Genomic DNA, 17,370 nt, shown 5'->3' with positions numbered 1-17,370 from the left:
AAAGTCAATTGGCACACATCAATTGTTATAAATAAAAATATATGCTTGTGCCCACAAAGTATAAAGTAGTATTTATTCTAAAAAAAATCTCGCTTAAAATTCGTTCAATCTAGACATAAGACTAAATGTTGTAATTTTTTGTATTGCACACACCCTATTTACCAATGATTACTAATGACTATAATTTATTATAACAAATATAGTATAAATAAACTATGGCTGGCTGTAACAATATTTTAAACAACTAATAAAGAAATAATTCCCAAAATTACTTATTAGTACATTCAAAATAAATTAATATCGTAACGCTCAAGGCTACCAAGATAAAGGATAGAAAGAGAAACTGAAACCCTTTCAGGCAGGTGAGGCTGGTGTTGGAACTCGGAGCCGCCTCGCTTCATCAGCATCTAACGCCCTCTTCATTTCGTAATACTTTTGCTTGAAGTTATTCAAATCTTCATTCACTTTGTCGAGTTCTAAACGCAGGTCTGCTACTTGTTTCTCACGCATACTTAGTTCTGAAAATTTTGAATAGTAATAAATTGTGTACCTATGCTATTAATAACTTCAATAAAGAATAATTTGGCAAATTTGGGCCTGATTTTGTGAAGCACATCACTGTTCATACTGTGAGCCTAAAGTTGAAAAAAAATACTTTTTACAGATCAGTAAAGTATTTGATGAAATAAAGGATAAAGAATTCTTGCTAACTCCAACTCATAAGAACATTTCTTAGTCGTAATGATAAAATACCGTGTATAGTATACCTATCAATTTGATCATAGAGTTACTGCTAGATGGTGTTGTTATTATACTATGTTTAAAGTGATTAAACTCTAAACTTACCCGCTATAAGACACTTCATTTTGGAGGTCCGTTGAGCTAGGGCGCGCTGCGTTCTATTCAAGGTTTGCTGTGAATGTTAAAACTGTAAACTCTTTAACCTTACACTGAGTAAATGTTAAGTGAGAAAAGAGCACGAAAATGCTTAGTACAAGAACAATTGACATAGTCAACTAGTCGCACATCGACGTCTGTCAGTACAAATGCATATTTTTTTTGTTGATTACGTTTATAATTTTGCGCATTGTTCTTACTAAACATACTGGTTAGTATAGTGGAAGTACTTTATAAATTATATACAATACAAACAAGAAATAAAAAGTCGGCTGAAAATAAATGTAACTTTCATATATATATATATATATATATATATATATATATATATATATATGTACCTGTATTTCAGGGCTAGGTTGTAATGCCAGCATGTCTTTAACGGCACCGTACAAATTCCTTGTCTCCTTAAGCTCACGATCCTTAGCCACCAGCATTTCACTTTGAGCCAACACCTTCCTACATCGTAGATAATATTAAGTCAACTAATATCGGTATAATTTCGTAGACGACAAGCGAACTATTATCCTTAGCCATTGGGCCTTACATTGTCAATAGAAACAGTAAACGGGTTATAAATTTATATTAAGCTTTGTGTGTCCTGTAAACGCCACTTTCACCATGCAAGAAATACATCTTAACAACCACTTTGTAAATCTTTACAAGCAAATTCAGTAATAAAATCAAAACTGAACCTATAATACGACCAACATGTGTTCAAATGCTATTAATAAATACTACTTACCAGGATATTTCTTTAAACAATATTTTACATTTGGCAAGAGTAGCTATTCATATAATAGCGCCGATACTCTGAATCTTCGAAAAGTGATATCGATTCCCAATTTTCAGTTTTCATAATGTAATATCAGTGTTAAAGATATTGTAACCACTATCGAAATTAGGTAAAAAATCGTTTAGATCACTATTGGAAGTTACAGAGAATGTGCAGTGCAATAATAAAAAAAAGAATAGCCTGTTAAACTGACTTCTGTGTTAGCCTAAGTTTCTGAGTGAGATGAACACTCTCTGGATCTGTGCCTTGCAGTTTCCTCCACCGATGGACGTTGAGTGGAGTCTCCAATGCTTCTTCGAGAGCCCGAACCCGCAACCTTTCACGACCGAGCTCACGTTCCAGATTGAAAACCTAACAATATGGGAATGAAACAAACTACTAAATAAAAAGTAAAAAATAGATGGCAATATGCTTATTTCATTATTTAATATACACGATTTTATAAAAAAAAAATTACATTCAGTAATAACTAATTGCTACGATAAAACGAAGATCACTTCATTAAACAAAGTAGTAACGAAAATAAAAAGAACACAGGAGTTCTCTACTCACAGTAATTTTCGCAAATCGAAATATTAAAACAATAATCTGTGTTGTATTAAAATTATTTAACGTTACAATGTCTCATCAATAATTTCCAGAATCAAGTACATAATAAAACACTATAATTCAGTAATTTCAACTTGGAAGGCTATGCTATTTCAAATTAATACTTTAACAATGTCGATATAAAGATAAAATCTCACCTCTAGTCTCAAATCCGTCATATTTTCAATGCCCTTTGAGAGGAGGTTTTTCTCTTTGCGAAGGCGAATTATCTCCAAACGTAGAAGGCGAATATCTTCAACTCTTTGTTCGTATTGACGCTCACCTAAAATATACGATCATATGAGTACCACACATAAGTTAACTAATGTGTCCTGGAAATATTCCTTAATTAATAATTCAATTCAATTCAAATTAATTTATTCATGTAGGTAACATAATGTACACTTATGAACGTCAAAAAAAGAAATATACATTAAATGCTTCTAATTTTACATTTACTGCCAGTTCTCAAATCAAGGGCGTAGAACGGAAGAGAAGAACTGGCAATAAATTCTCCGCTACTCTTTTTAATCGCCAAGTTTTTTTTCTTTTACACAACGTTTGTAAGGAGCTGCAACCATTACACCATGTTCCATAATATGACATCTTGAGTAGTAAACAATAATAAAATAAATTAAAAACAAAGATTTGTCCTCTTTCAGCAGGAGGAATAATAAACATTCGACAGTTAGAAATTCATATTTCTATTATATATATTATATCCATATAAATTTCATTTGAATTGCCACGGCTCATTAACTTACTGAATTTTTCGTATTTGATTTTCCTCTTTAAGTACTTTATAAAAACCTTTTTAAAAAAGGAGATTTTCGTAAAATACATAAAAGTCTGATATACATGAAAAACATGAAACCAGACAGTAATTCATCGGATCACCTAAGGGATCTTCCGGTCTAATCTTTTCCGTACAATGATACTTTGAATGTACATAATCAAAATATTTATGTCAAGTCTACACGAACCTCTTTGTAAAGTAACCTCTAAAATCCGTATCTTTTCGTAGAGTAGTGATATTTCATCGTTTCTCCGAACCAGTTGAGCTCCGACCACGTCTCTCTCATTGACAAGACCTTCTAACTCCTTCATGAGTTTTGCACGGGCTGTGTCACTTTCCTGTTTATAGTTTATATTAAGTTGTTATCTTTGATACCAAAACCACTACTACATATTACTAGAACAGTTAGTTAATTTAATTATCATAATATTATAATGTTTTCTTTGGGATTTATAAATATGTTAATACCCTATGTAGTATATAGTGCTTACTAATGTAGAAGTTATGGTCATAATAAAAATTTGAATAAATTTAGTTCACATATTACAAGATCATTAATTTGTGCAAAAAAGAGAGAGTAAAGTAGAGAAGTAAAGGTAGAGAACGTCGTAGATGGGAAGATGATATTAAAAAGGTGGCAGGAGACACATGGATGAGGGAAGCAAGAGATAAGAAGAGATCTTTGTGGAGAATACTTGAGAAGGCCTATGCTGAAAAGGAAGACGATCAAGAAACCGGTGTCTTAGGAAATAATATGATAATATTTACATTTAACTTAACTAAATTTCGTTAATAAGTATAAGTAGTTAATACAGTAGAAATAAGATAAAATGAAACTTACAAGATTGTCAATAAAGGCTATATTTATTTATTATAAAAATATCTTGTTACAAGGGGTTTTTACCCACGACAAGACACAAAGGAGACTAATATTACCAAGCAACAAAATTCTTCGAAAAGATCTTTTTGAGTCCTATAAAACATCAATATCGCGGAAGTACATAAACATCCGCGTAGGTTCGAAATTACTGGCCTTCAATAAATGTGTCATATTGTGACAATGCATTAATTTCAATGCATTGATATAATTGGAAACTTGGGAATTCCCTACATATAAATGCGTTAAATCCCGAGATTGTTCATTACAATCATGAGGATAATGAACAAGAATTTGTTGTGGTGTAAAAAATAACCGGGTGCTTCCCGTTACATTCTACGATTCATTTATTGCATTTCACTATCTTATAAGCATTTCTTTTTATACGCATAAGGTTGGTTGAAACGTACAAAACTATCTCTGGTAAATCCTTCTTCGTAGATTATATAGAAGAGAAGAAGAGATACATAAACCTATCTTGTTTTAAAATAAATAACCGTACTTTAGAAAAAGAATATTTTTTTAAATATGGTATTAAAAAGAATTGCGAATGTTACACTTAATTACTAAGAAATTTAGATTAAAACATATTTTATTCTACCTAATAGACGTTTTCCTATAATCATTAAATACAACCTACGTCATTATACGTTATATTGAAGTAATATCCAAACGTTTAATATTATCAAAGAATTATTGAAGAGAAAAAAAAGAAGAAAACAAGTGTTATTATATAAATACAATAAATTATTTGTAACAGTTTCTTACAAGAGTTGTCAGGTGCAAGATACATTTCTTCCATTTTGCTTTTTACTCTTGTTAATAATGTTGCATTATTGCTACTGACCTGTAAGATTCTATTAAGCCTGGCTTCTTCCTGTCTGCAGGCAGTGATTTCTGCCTTTGCCTCTGATAATTTAACGAGTCCTGCCTGCACTTCAGACCTCAGCTGATCATTCTTCTTATTACACTTGACGAGAGTCCCTTCACACGATTTAAGACCACTTTCTTTGCCACTTATGTCCTCTTTTAGCTGTTCAATTTGGTAAGCTAACATCTGCAAAACATTATAAAACATGACAAACAGAAGAAGTTTCGTAGTTTCTATGTGAATTTAACGTTAATAAAATTCAAAATAATGTTAAGATAATTCTGGGATACAGATTTTTGTTCCGATATATCGAAATGGCAGCGTCAGCAGTAATTAACGAATTTTGATATTTATATATTTTAAAAAGGCAGTGGCGCTATAACCATCTAGCTCTAAGATTAGGTCACATTCCTGTATTTGTTTCGTGAAAATTTCTTTTTCTTAATAAATAAGTCGCTGATCAGGCTTTTGTGACACACGCCGTCCACTAAGGAATGCTGGCTTTCACCGATATTTTCGACAGACGGCGTGACTCAAAGTATCACGCTGAACCCTAGACCAACACTGCTCTTGCATATTTACTAGTTTGTAGAAAAAATGTGTAGCCTTGAGTTCCTTAGTAGTGTACATCGTTCCATTCCAGTAAAAATCCGTAGTGGATATCCCAGATGCTTCCTAGTACACAACTTAAAGGATATGGGGAAACTCATTATAAAGCGCCATACATTCCTCGCGACGCCTACAAAAAACCCATACCTTAAGTTTTTGCTTCAAATCCTGAATCTCATCCAGTGCCTCTGTATAATTCTTATGCAACATGTTCCTCTCAGCTCTGGTTGCATCTAAGGCTACAGAGAGTTTTCGACCCTTTATCGTTTCTTCACGTAGTGCTTTTTTAAGATCCAATATATCTGCTGTACGGAGTCGTACCTCCTCTAAAAGTTATAACAGTAGGTAATATAAATTACCACCCGTGACAATTATCAAATTCAATCCATTTGCAAGAGTGACGAAAACATTTTTATTTACAAATAAACCTCTACATAGATTTACGAGCATAGTAATTTATAATATGTAGTTAAAAATTTTAACTTAAAATAATGAATAATTAAATTTACCTGAAATTTCATCAATTTTTTCATTCAAGGCAATAGTCTCTTCAAGCATTCTGAAAATAAAAACTTGTTAACCATCGCACCAATACATAACACTTTTCGTAAAGAATTTGTATTAAAATTATTAAACGTCACTTTTTATTTAATTTAAACCACGCTTTGCAATGGTGTTTGAGAAGACAACTTAATTAAGGTATTTCAAATTTTGTAAGTACAAAAAACATTTTCTATCAGATTTTATAAAAAAAAATTTAATACCGTAAAGAAACTAATATTTTTTCCTTATAGATAATATTTACAAAAATAAATATTTTGGGTGTCGTGTGGGTCAAATGTAATTTTCGACACACACACCTTTGTAGTATATAAAGAAAGAATACAGTTGTGGGGTGTTTTACTAAAGCGTACCTTATATATAGCGTTTATATACCTGTCCTTATCCTTCTCCAGCTGTCGTATTACGAGCCGTTGCTTATTAAGCTGCGATGCGCTTACTTCTAACTCATGCTCCAGCTGCTTCCTTCGCTGTTCTTGTCGGCTTATGACTAGCAGATTCTCCATGGCTTCGTCTAAAATTATTTATGAAAATACAGTTTTTAACTATTAAAATAATATGAGGCAAATGCCTATAATAAAATAGCCACATTTATATTGTATTTATATACCAGTACCTAACTTTATTTCAAATTTATAGGCGTAGGTTTTTTTACAAATTAATAGTTGATTTTCCGTACATAATTTTTTATGCAATAAGTTTTCTCTTGTTACTTAACTTTTTAAACTTCTTTAAATGTTATCAAATAAAATTAACGGTCAATAATGTGTAAATTAAAGACCAAATGCCATTAGTTCAAATTGGACAGTGTTCAAGACATTGTGTCTTCAGTTTAAATACTACTTTTAGTATATTATAACATTCTCACTCTGAATTTTCTGCATATTTTTATTAAATATCTCTTTCTCTCTGTTTAAATTCTCAATCTCCCTCCGGTCAGCTTCAGCTTGTTTCTTGTTAAGCATTATTTCTCTTTCCATTACGCTCACTTGCTGCCTTAGATTCTCACTAAAAACGAAAATTTATCATCAGAGTCAGATACCAACAAGATAACTATTAGCTTAAATTTAAGGAAAGCAACAAGCATTCTTCGTATTCTTATGTTAGTAAGGGCAAACTTGCTTTTTATTAGGTTATATTTTAGAAATTCAAAAGAAAAAACTACATAAATCTTTCCGTTCAAACAAATATACATAAAAATAGTTTTCATAGATTAATTGGTGCTTAAACAAGTAATACATATGACGAATTGTTCTACAAAGTAAAATTAAAAATAAAATCAAAAAGTCTGGGATAATGGTAACTGTATTACCGATCGCCTTCGACGCCGGCTTTAGCCTGTTCTAGGAGCTGATATTTCTTTGTTTGCTGAACACTTTGCTTTGTTAGTTTTGACACTTCGTTTCGGAGACGGTTACCATCATCTGTCGCATTCTGTATGTAATTTTATAAATTAATCATATGAGTTGATCATTAATTGTTTGTTTGCTGGGAACAGATTTATTATTTTAGCTTTATACTTTTTGTGAATCTATAAAATTATTAGCTTAGCTGCATGCTAATCTTAGAATACCTTGATTCGAAGGGAAATATTTTTGTGACATTGGTAAATTACATCAGGACATTAAATCTTTTACACTAACCTTTAGTTCCTTAGTAGTGTTAGTTAGAGTCTGTTTTGTTTTATCAAACTCGGCATTTGTAAAATCCAGTTGCTCTCTCAACTGAGCTGCCTTATTTGAAGCGGCTTCTTGCTCTTGTTGGGCTAATTCTAATTTTCGCGTCATATCCTTCAGCTGTTTATCTCGACGATTAATTGTTTTTTCTGCTTTAGACAACTAAAAATTTCAAAAACTAATAATTCATGTTTTGGTTTTACTAATTTTAATTACTAACTTTCAAACACTTGGTTTTAAACATAAAATTATTAAGTAAGACATTGAAGTACTCACTTTATCTTTAAGACTGGCGATCTCTTTTCCTCTATTATCCACTTCACATTTAAGTGTATCACTTTCACTTTTCAAGTGATCCACCAGTCGATTTTGTCTCACCGCATTGTTATCAGCTTCCTGGAATATATTATCTTATATCTTTAAATTGCTCGTTTAAAGATGTCAGTCAAATAAAAACTTAAATATGAATATAATTATCTTTATTCGATAATTATATTCAAATTTCATCATTTTATTAGTATGTAATTCGTACTTAAATATAATTTCCAAAAAACACAATTTATAAAAATAAAAAAAAATACTGAGCAAAGCTCGGTCATCCAGGTACTGCGAATAAAATAGCAGTTGCATCTGTATCTTTCTTATAATCAAAAATTTAAATTTGTTAAATTCTAGTACCAAGATATGTTTGTATTCAACAACAATTTAACAATGATAATAGTTATTAATATTTATATCGACTGTCGTAATAATTTTGATTAAGATGAACAGATGCTCACTCATTTTCGTGCCTGTAAAAACTCGGTTTCAGTCAGATACCTCAAGTTGTTCTTCCAATTTGGAGATAGTCTCCTCTGCAGCTGTATTTCTTTGCTCCAGCTCTTCAATGAAGTTAAGAGCATTCGTCAGCCTCAGTTTGGCGCCATCTAGCTCACCCTGGAGTCGTGCTTTTTCTTTCTCAAACTTCTCTTTCTCTTTCACAGCTGAAGTTGCTCCTCTGAAACGAAACTTTTGACCTTATCGGGTGTAATATAAGTAAATAGGTTAAGCCACTAGGAGAAGGGAATGCCCGCAAGTAATAACTTCGTCGAGGAAACTATACTTTTTCATATTAATAACGTGTCAGTATTATGGCCATGTGTAAAGAAAAAAAGGCCACAAAGAATTTATTACAGTAACTTTATTGTAGCAATAATAATATTGAATATAGTGAATATTTAATTTAACAGTCAAAAAAACTATTGAAAATTACCGCTTTCGGAATCAAAACCTAACAACTTAAAAACGAATATGTTTTCTGTAAGATATTTATTATTTGTACGTGAGTTATTGTGTAATTTATTTTTCTTTTCCATATTATCTCATAACGTTGTAAAACTAATAAATTGCACTCACTTGCAATGTTTAGTTTAACTGAGTTTCTTGTCTACGGTAGTTTTTAACTAGCAGTGACTATTAAATTGAATGAAGCATCTTACGCATCATCATCGCCAGCACGTTTCCTTGCATCCAGCTCCTTCTCCAAGCGAGCGATGGTCTTCTTCATCGTTTCCAACGTCTCTACGCTATTCAACTCGCGAGCATGCATTGCGTCTGCTAGTGCACGGGCTTCCTCTATTAAGAAACAAAGAAAATATTTTATAAATAAACTCTTTCTATCATATAAATTGAGTGAAATTTTAACTTACTGTTACAAACCTTGATGATAAATTAGTTGTATAATTTAAACTGTACGTACCAATTTCAGCTCGAAGTTTGTCAACAGTTTTATTTGTGTCCGAAATTTCGTTGAGATAATTAGCAATTATACCGTCATATCGGCCCACTTTATCCTGCAATCAATTATTAGAACTAGCTCCGATTTCGATTCTATTGAATAAGTTAAAAAACAGCCGAAACACATTCTTACATTCTGTGGCAATATGCTTTGTATCATAAATCGTTGTATGACAAAATCTATTAATAATTATATATAATTAATTTTATACTAGATTTACTCTTGTGAAACAGAATTTACTTCGCAATTATTTGTTTTAGTTGGAATTTGGTCCTAAAACTATGTTCGAGGTCAGCAGTTGCATTAACAGCTAAATATGAGTTACCGATAAATTATAAGTTAAGTAAAGATTGAATGATAGTGTTTTAAGCACGCCTATTATGTTTTAGTACTTAAAGTTATATTCATGTATCTTGCGAAGGTTTTGTAAGGTCCCGTATGACTCCTTTAGCGATACCTACAATGAGTACGATGACGTCATACCGAATCGCGTTTATAAAGTTATACTGCGAAGATGGGCTGCTTCGGGACGGCCAGTCAGTGTTACATCCAGTGCTTACATCCCGTCTTTAGGTCAAAGTCAGAGCGGAACCTTCCTTTCACTCTTTAAGGTCTAAATATCTACTTCTATGTATTTACGAGCTAAGTTATTTGCCGAAATACTATAAATAAGCCAGTTTCAAATTACAATTGAAGATAGCTTTCGTTATTGTCTAGATTCTAGTGTATACTACGAGTAAGTCTTTACGACCTTTGGTGGGAGTCGCACGATTCAGGCAGCTGATTTAATCAGGACCAAAAAAATATAGATTTTATAAACTTGGCATTAAGTCTATTGTGTTTTATTTATTGTAAAACTAATTCGTTTCGTTTCAAGAACGACCCAATATTCACCGTGTTTATTATACGTTCAAAAATAAAACAAACTTTAAACAAAAATAGCTGTTACTATACTCGCTATAATGTAAAAATGTTTAGAGTGTATTTAGAAAACATCTACGACCTTATATGTTTGGCCGTACGATTTCTGTGATCATTTAGGGGATCATCCTTCTTTGGTTCACACACTTTAACTTCTTAAGCATGTGGGCATCACGATGTTTTTCTTCACCGTATGAGCGAGTGTAAAATTCGTAAATATACGGAATGCCCAATGGTAAGCAGGTCATGGATGATAGTCGTACGCTGAAGCCACTAAGGGAACGATGCTGAAGAGCTTATGAACACTAACACTATTGCTTGAATATTTTGTATATTGATTTCGTGTTACGTGCATTAAACTAAGGTGCATTAATATACGGTGGAAAATACAAATGCGATACCATGAGAGATGCAATTTTCTCCTGGTGAGTAGAGTTCTCTCCCTTGAGTTTGAAGTAGGAATCATACAGCTTAGTATACACATCGCTGTACAGTTTAAGACCTTCCGTTTCTCGCATTTGTTCTAGAACCTATGAAATGGTAGAATTGTTATGTTCACATTGATTTCTAATTCTCAAACTGTTTGAAGTCTTGTGAATTGCAGCGAACTCAGAAACTAGGAATCACCTTAATTATTAACAATAAAAAATAAAATACGTTTATTTTAACATAAGATCATCAAGGTCATTAAATTTGAAACTGTAGGCATCCCTACTCATCGGCAAAGAAGACAGAGGGTGTAGGCCGATAGAAATTGTATGTTTTACCTATACACTTTTAAATAATAATATTTTTACTAGGAGCTTTGAAAGTTGAAATACCATATATTAAATATGAGTAATGACTTGGTCACCACTTCTTAAAGTCCTTTAAAAAAATGGAAATTAGGCGTTTTGTAAAATAAATGTTATTTACTTTTTCATATTCCCTTTCGGCTTCTGTAGTTTCCGAGCCAATAACGATGGCGGCGCCGAACGCCTCCTCCTCATCAGGTAAATCCATTTTGATTTAAATAAAATACAGTTAATATAAATAACTTGAAATTAAAGAAGCAAAACAAAACTTAAAAAATTAGGCACTATTTCAAAAGACTGTTTATTTTGTTGCTATGGCAACCACCACAGACTAAGAACAATGAACCACGCAAATATGTTTCTATATTATTTGACCAATTTTGCTCATGTTGCTTCTACTTGTTTGTGCTAATGTCACTTCCATATTAATCCATTTGGTCCTTTGCCTTTCTTATTAGGGGATAAATTAATGTCATCATCACTAAGATTTATATTGATTCCTGTAATACTAAAAGGGAGGGAAGGCTGCAAAGACTTGTGATTTGACCGCTGTCATATGAGAAGAGAGCTTTTGCCTTGAAACAAGAGGTCACTTGTAAATTAGGTAATCTATATAATATTGCTGGGGATATTCCCCATCAATTGCAAAATGGTCAGTTTCCTCATTAAAGCACAATTATTGCCCCTTGCCCCAATTAGGTTGAGTAGTTCTCTCGTCATATTAAAGACACTGTATATTTTTATATTAATTAATTAGACTTTGATTTTATAATTTTTTCGATACATAGATTCATTACATAATTTTCTATACTGAGTTCGTTAATAACTGTCATAAATTCATTACATTCTCATTAAAAGTATTTTATTGGCTAATACTAACTAGTATTTAAATAAGTGCAATTTTTAAGTTGACACGAACCGGAAAATAAATAATAATGGACACGCGAGCAAATGGGCATATTTGAGAACTAATCAGCAACGTGTGTCAGGCACAAGAGGCTCACATAAAACACTTAGGTCATCTATTTTAAGCATTGATTTTATATGAGAAAATGCAATTTTATTTTAAAAATGGGTTTGATACTCGATTTAATAAACGCCTCTGTAGTAATTGACGATCTAAATCAAAACTTTGCCTTCTCGTGTATAAAATTTTTTGTTTTCCTGTTTAATTTCATTTGAAAAGTTTTTTATTTTTCTAAGTTTTGATATGTTAGTTTAATTTTTAAGTTATTTTATGATACAAAGCTAGATAGAAGATATTTTTATAACTAATACCCGTTAAACGTAGACATATTTTATGGCATTGATAATACGAATGTTTTTCATAACGAGAATCGTAGAATTATAGGTTTATAGATTTCTCACACCACTGGTTGGGTACAGTAATACTTAGTACACTAAAACTGTATTTGTTTTCATATTATATTTTCAAAGGTTATTAGCTATATCTAAACGTAAAATTTAAAATATTTTTCGTATAAAAAGATTTTAGTCAACTATAACAGTATTAAAACCTTGACAATCTTTTTATTGAAGGTCGACACGGTTTATATAATTTTTCACAGTAAATTGCCGTAATTCTTATTTAATAAAGAATTAAATTTTTATTTTAAGATGCTTAATATTACTTGCCCCGGCGCGGCGGAACCAAACGCCCTCTGAATGCTGTACGGAGGTTATTAGGAGGGTCCACAGAGTTTATTATAATTAATAATAATTAACATATTATAAATAATATGTATTACAATTGAATATGTATAATCAAAAACTAATATCGATTTAGGCTATACTTCCTCAAATACGTTTTCGCTTTAAAAATAGATTTAAGTTTTGTCTTGCTTATCAATGAGGAAATTGGAGACAAGGTTATTTCGGATGATTTATTTGAATGCATATGATTATAAAATGTTTTAGGATTCTGCGATTGCGTGTTAAATTAATTATTTTATGTAGGAACTGTATTGGATCCACTCATAAAATTGATTGTGTTTATCATCATATTTTTAATTCATATATATTTATATTACATAATATTGAGTAGTGTTAGTTTAGTGGCTTCAACGTGCCACTCTAGTTCCTGAGGTCGTAGATTCGATTTCGGTCTGTGCGCATAAAAGATTTTCTCGAACGGTAAAGAAAAATATCCTGAGGAAACGGCTTGCCTTGAACTCAAAAAGCCGACGGCGTGTGTCAGCCACAGGAGGCTGATCAGTGATCACCTTCTTCTCTTTTAGATATAAAAACGATTATGAAACAGCTACAAAACTCTGAAGCCCAGATCTTAAAAGATTGTAGGACCACATATTAATTTTAAAGTTATAATTTCTAATAAACTTTTGACTATATGACAGGGGTCGCCCAGTTCCTAACATTTTAAGTGTATTCTTCTTAATTTGAAAGGATAGGCGGTCCGGTCAAGATTGGAATGATCCTGGTTTATAGTATGTGTTTCAATTCACTTTAACATTGACCAACTGCTGACACTGCTCATGTGGTCTTATTGGTCCTTCGAGACGGATAAATGTAGAACTTACCAGACAGTGGACTGGGAAATGTGTGTTTAATTATATTTGTAATAAATGGCAGGACTATCTGCAGTGTATATGTTACTGTATGTATTAGCAAGCTCCACTAGATAACTAAATATATGAGAGGGTGAGACCTAAGAACCTAACAAACCTACGGATTTCTCAGCCCTAAAGCCCTAACACATATGTATATAGTAAATATACTATATTAAGTACGGGATGTCTACACCAAGAAGGTAAAGGACGGAGCCCTACTTGTGAGATCAAGAGTTCAAGGTGGTGGTTCTTTAAGCTATCGGGCAGGCACACCGCGATAATTAAAGGCTTGAAGGAGTCTTCGCCACATTGAGAGGAAATTATAAATAAATAAGCCAGAACAATATTTAAATATCATTTATTGTTATTAAACTATCTTAAATACTTCTTACACTATACTACTATTTACATACATTATATAATTCTTCTCATGAAATTTTACTGTTATTCTAATTATAATTAAAGTAAAATTAATCTACAGAATTTTGTGTGTATTTTTTATTTCAAAATATATTCTAATTCTAAAGGCTGCAATTATTTTTAGAATATTTTACATTTTAATTAGTGTTACGAAACTTTTAATTAACACTTTATTGCACATAAAAAATGCAATTGCAAAAAACAATGCAATTAAAGAAATTTGCTTAGGTTTATATTATTATTTTCTAGGTAACCCCGAAAGAACAATAATACAAAACAAAACTTTAGGCGATTTTGGTTTTCACTAATAACGCTTTTCTTAAAGATGAAAAAACTTTATTCACGATAAACCATACTTACTACATTCCCTATGCTATGTGGGCAGCCAGTACCTGCCTTTGGAGTCCAAAGTTTGGACATTTTAACTGTACCTGACAATCATTTGCTACATTTTCTACACAATTTATAATTAAACAATTTTTGCACAGCAAGAATACTTTTAGTTTCTGTACCATATGACAGTTGTTGTGTGGTGAGTGTCACAAAACATTGTCTTTTATAGATATAATACTAGCAGACTCGGCCAAGCGTTGCTGTGGCTAAGGTTATTGTTATATTAGTAGTAAACTATTCAAGGAGTACGGTAGGAGAACTTATGTGAAAGGTAGATAGCTTATGTGAAACGTTGGTACATTTAACACAGCGTCATCTGTTAGAATTGTATCAAATAATAAACAAATATTTGCAATAAAATGATATTGCGGCTATAAATTAAGATTTAAGCTATCCTATCTTTTAAGTTAGACCAAACTGCACACGGTGTGCAAATTTTATTGATATCGGTTCGGTAGTTTAGGAGTCCATAGCTGACAAACAACGTGACGCGTAATTTATATATATTAAGATAAAAAGAAGAGTACCGAGAGTTTTTTACGCCGGCTTTTTCTCTCGGCCTACACCCTCTGTCTTCTTTGCCGATGAGTAGGGATCCCTACAGGTTCGAATTGATTGACGTGGAATAAGTGATACCTAGATGATCTTATGTTCCAAAATAAACGTATTTTATTTTATTTTTAAAGCAGAGCGCGATTCCGCATTATATCATGAATATTATTTATTTTATTATTAACTTTTTGTTTATATTATTAACTGCTGTACATTTGCCAAAGCACACAGTACTGGTTATTGTTCCTCGTAGGTCAGCCAACCAACCTTTGGTCTACCTAAATGTATATTTTTTATTAGCCATTATATTTACTTCCGTCACTATAGATGGTTTATACAAATTTCCTGATCACGTTTAGTGTGCTTTATAGGTTCCGTAATAAAAAGTATTGGTGTTTCGGTCGAAGCCAAATTAATATGTAATTTGTACTCCGCCTTGAATATTTTAGGACGAAGAATTCATTTCGACTGAAAACCCAAACAGTTCTGGTAAATTCAAATTAGGTTAAACATCTAGGGACCTCTTATAGTGGATGAAGCAAGTTCGTTTTATAAATATAATCTTCATAGTTAGGCATAATTATTATCTGCGTTTTCTTACACAAAGGCTTACACGGTAAAATAATTCATGATAAATTTATTTCTTTGAAATTATGTATTTACTATATAACATTTAAAACATTATTATGAATTGAACTTAGCGCATTAGTAATACTACTCCTAATATTCGAAGCAAGTGAATTACTAATCACCGAAAGCAGTGTTGGTTTAGTGGTTTCAGCATGCGACTAATATCCCTGACACAGAGATTCGATCCCTGGCCGTCGAGCGACACAGGGGTATTATTATTAACTGATATTAGTAGTGATGAAAATGGACATCCAGCATGGATATCACAGTTCAACACTTTTCTCCATACTTATACATATAAGTTAGTAAAGTTTAATACGTATATTTTTGCCCTGTAACCTAGCCTAACCGAGACGCCATAGCGACGTGGCCAACTAGTTCTTATTGAGATGTCTGCCGGCTAACTCATAAACCGCTTCGCATGCGGCGACTGGCGACGCTGTCTACCTGGCAACTGGCGACGCTTTCTACCTGGCGACGTCACCATTTGTTTGCACGTTTTTGTATGCTCCGTCACTCTGTCGCCAACCAGTTGCCGAATTGGCAGACCTTCGGACTTTTTTTATTTTTCATAGTCTCTTAATTAGGTAAGAAACCTAATTAATTATCTGAAAAGAAATTGTTAGTAAGGCTTCTGCTCTCCTAATTATCAATATTTAACATAAAACATTATTTTACATTTTTTTGATAAAATAAAAATTAATATTTGATTGATAATTTTATTTTAATTTAGTTTTGATTTTGATTTTTGTGTCGGGACAGAAATGAATGCATTGGCGCCTCAGAGCGTTTTCACATTACCCGATCCGAAATCGGTGTCGGACGCCGATCCGATATCGGGGAAAGTAAAATGTATGAAATATGTACCTGGCTTTCATATTGTCCGGCCCGATATCGGATATCGGAGCCGACACCGATATGCTGGCGGCACTATCGGACACCTGTGAGCCGTCGGGCGATAATGTTTGTATGTGTGCTATACGTGTATCTAAATTGTCTCTGTGTGCGTAGACCCCGATGCGTGGCGGCCATTGTTTACAGTTTGGTAGTCATCATGGCGTCGTCTTCATTTAAATACGATAACGATAATTGAATGTGGATTCACTCATACGAAAGTAATTAAAAAACTTGCTAGGTGCTTTTTGTAGCTTGCTAAAAAGAGTATAAAAAGCTCCCTCTGAATATCTAGCTTCCACGATGGGATGTATCCAATACTGTCTGTGAACAGATCTTTTTTTGCGTCTCAAATATAATAGATACAGCAAATAAAGTTTTCTATTATAGTCTGCCAAGATAACCTGCCCGCACTAAGCTTATAGAGCAAATGGCCGTATCGGAACGATTTTGTCGGAAATATGTGAAAATAGCATATGGTGTCGGCTAATCGGATATCGGTTATTGGGTCCTACACCGATATCGGATCGGATAATGTGAAAACGCTCTCAGTCTGGCGACGCGACGCAGGGACGACAGACGTAGCCATGGTAACGTCGCTGGCCACAATAAATAAAAAAAAATATAACCATTATTATTGAGAGCAAAATGTCGTTCGATATTGAGAGATTTATCATAGAAATTGAAAAACGGCCGTGTTTATGGAACAACGCATTGAAAGAGTACTCTGACCGCAACTTGAAAATTAAAT

At 32.6% G+C, this 17,370-nt stretch overlaps 1 protein-coding gene across 1 annotated transcript; it reads right to left on the bottom strand.

The window, feature by feature from the left end:
* Positions 1-94: 94 nt before the first annotated feature.
* LOC110998766 (cilia- and flagella-associated protein 58-like) lies at positions 95-11,426 on the bottom strand. The gene is made up of 19 exons (XM_022267547.2): positions 11,285-11,426; positions 10,771-10,899; positions 9,410-9,503; positions 9,150-9,285; positions 8,491-8,668; positions 7,948-8,067; positions 7,639-7,833; positions 7,308-7,429; positions 6,864-7,003; positions 6,371-6,509; positions 5,944-5,993; positions 5,582-5,760; positions 4,802-5,011; positions 3,265-3,415; positions 2,440-2,564; positions 1,887-2,044; positions 1,239-1,356; positions 847-913; positions 95-518 (listed from the first exon to the last, which is right to left on the bottom strand). The coding sequence occupies exons 1-19, from the start codon at positions 11,369-11,371 to the stop codon at positions 355-357; spliced, it is 2,562 nt and encodes an 853-aa protein (XP_022123239.2). The 5' UTR covers positions 11,372-11,426; the 3' UTR covers positions 95-354.
* Positions 11,427-17,370: the final 5,944 nt, after the last annotated feature.

The sequence above is a fragment of the Pieris rapae genome, chromosome 11 (assembly GCF_905147795.1).
Source record: "Pieris rapae chromosome 11, ilPieRapa1.1, whole genome shotgun sequence".
In the NCBI taxonomy this organism is placed as follows: domain Eukaryota; kingdom Metazoa; phylum Arthropoda; class Insecta; order Lepidoptera; family Pieridae; genus Pieris; species Pieris rapae.
The sequence above is the reverse complement of the archived record's forward strand: the minus strand, read 5'-3'. Positions and strand labels throughout refer to the sequence as shown.

What these genes read in the sequence shown, in the direction of transcription:
- LOC110998766 (XM_022267547.2), bottom strand. Translation starts at nt 11,371, where the DNA reads ATGGATTTACCTGATGAGGAGGAGGCGTTCGGCGCCGCCATCGTTATT. An exon ending in AAATATGCAGAAAATTCAGA is followed by an intron (nt 6,510 to 6,863) that starts GTGAGAATGTTA and finishes AAATAATTTTAG; the next exon opens with ACGAAGCCATGGAGAATCTG. An exon ending in GGCTTAATAGAATCTTACAG is followed by an intron (nt 3,416 to 4,801) that starts GTCAGTAGCAAT and finishes AACTATAAACAG; the next exon opens with GAAAGTGACACAGCCCGTGC.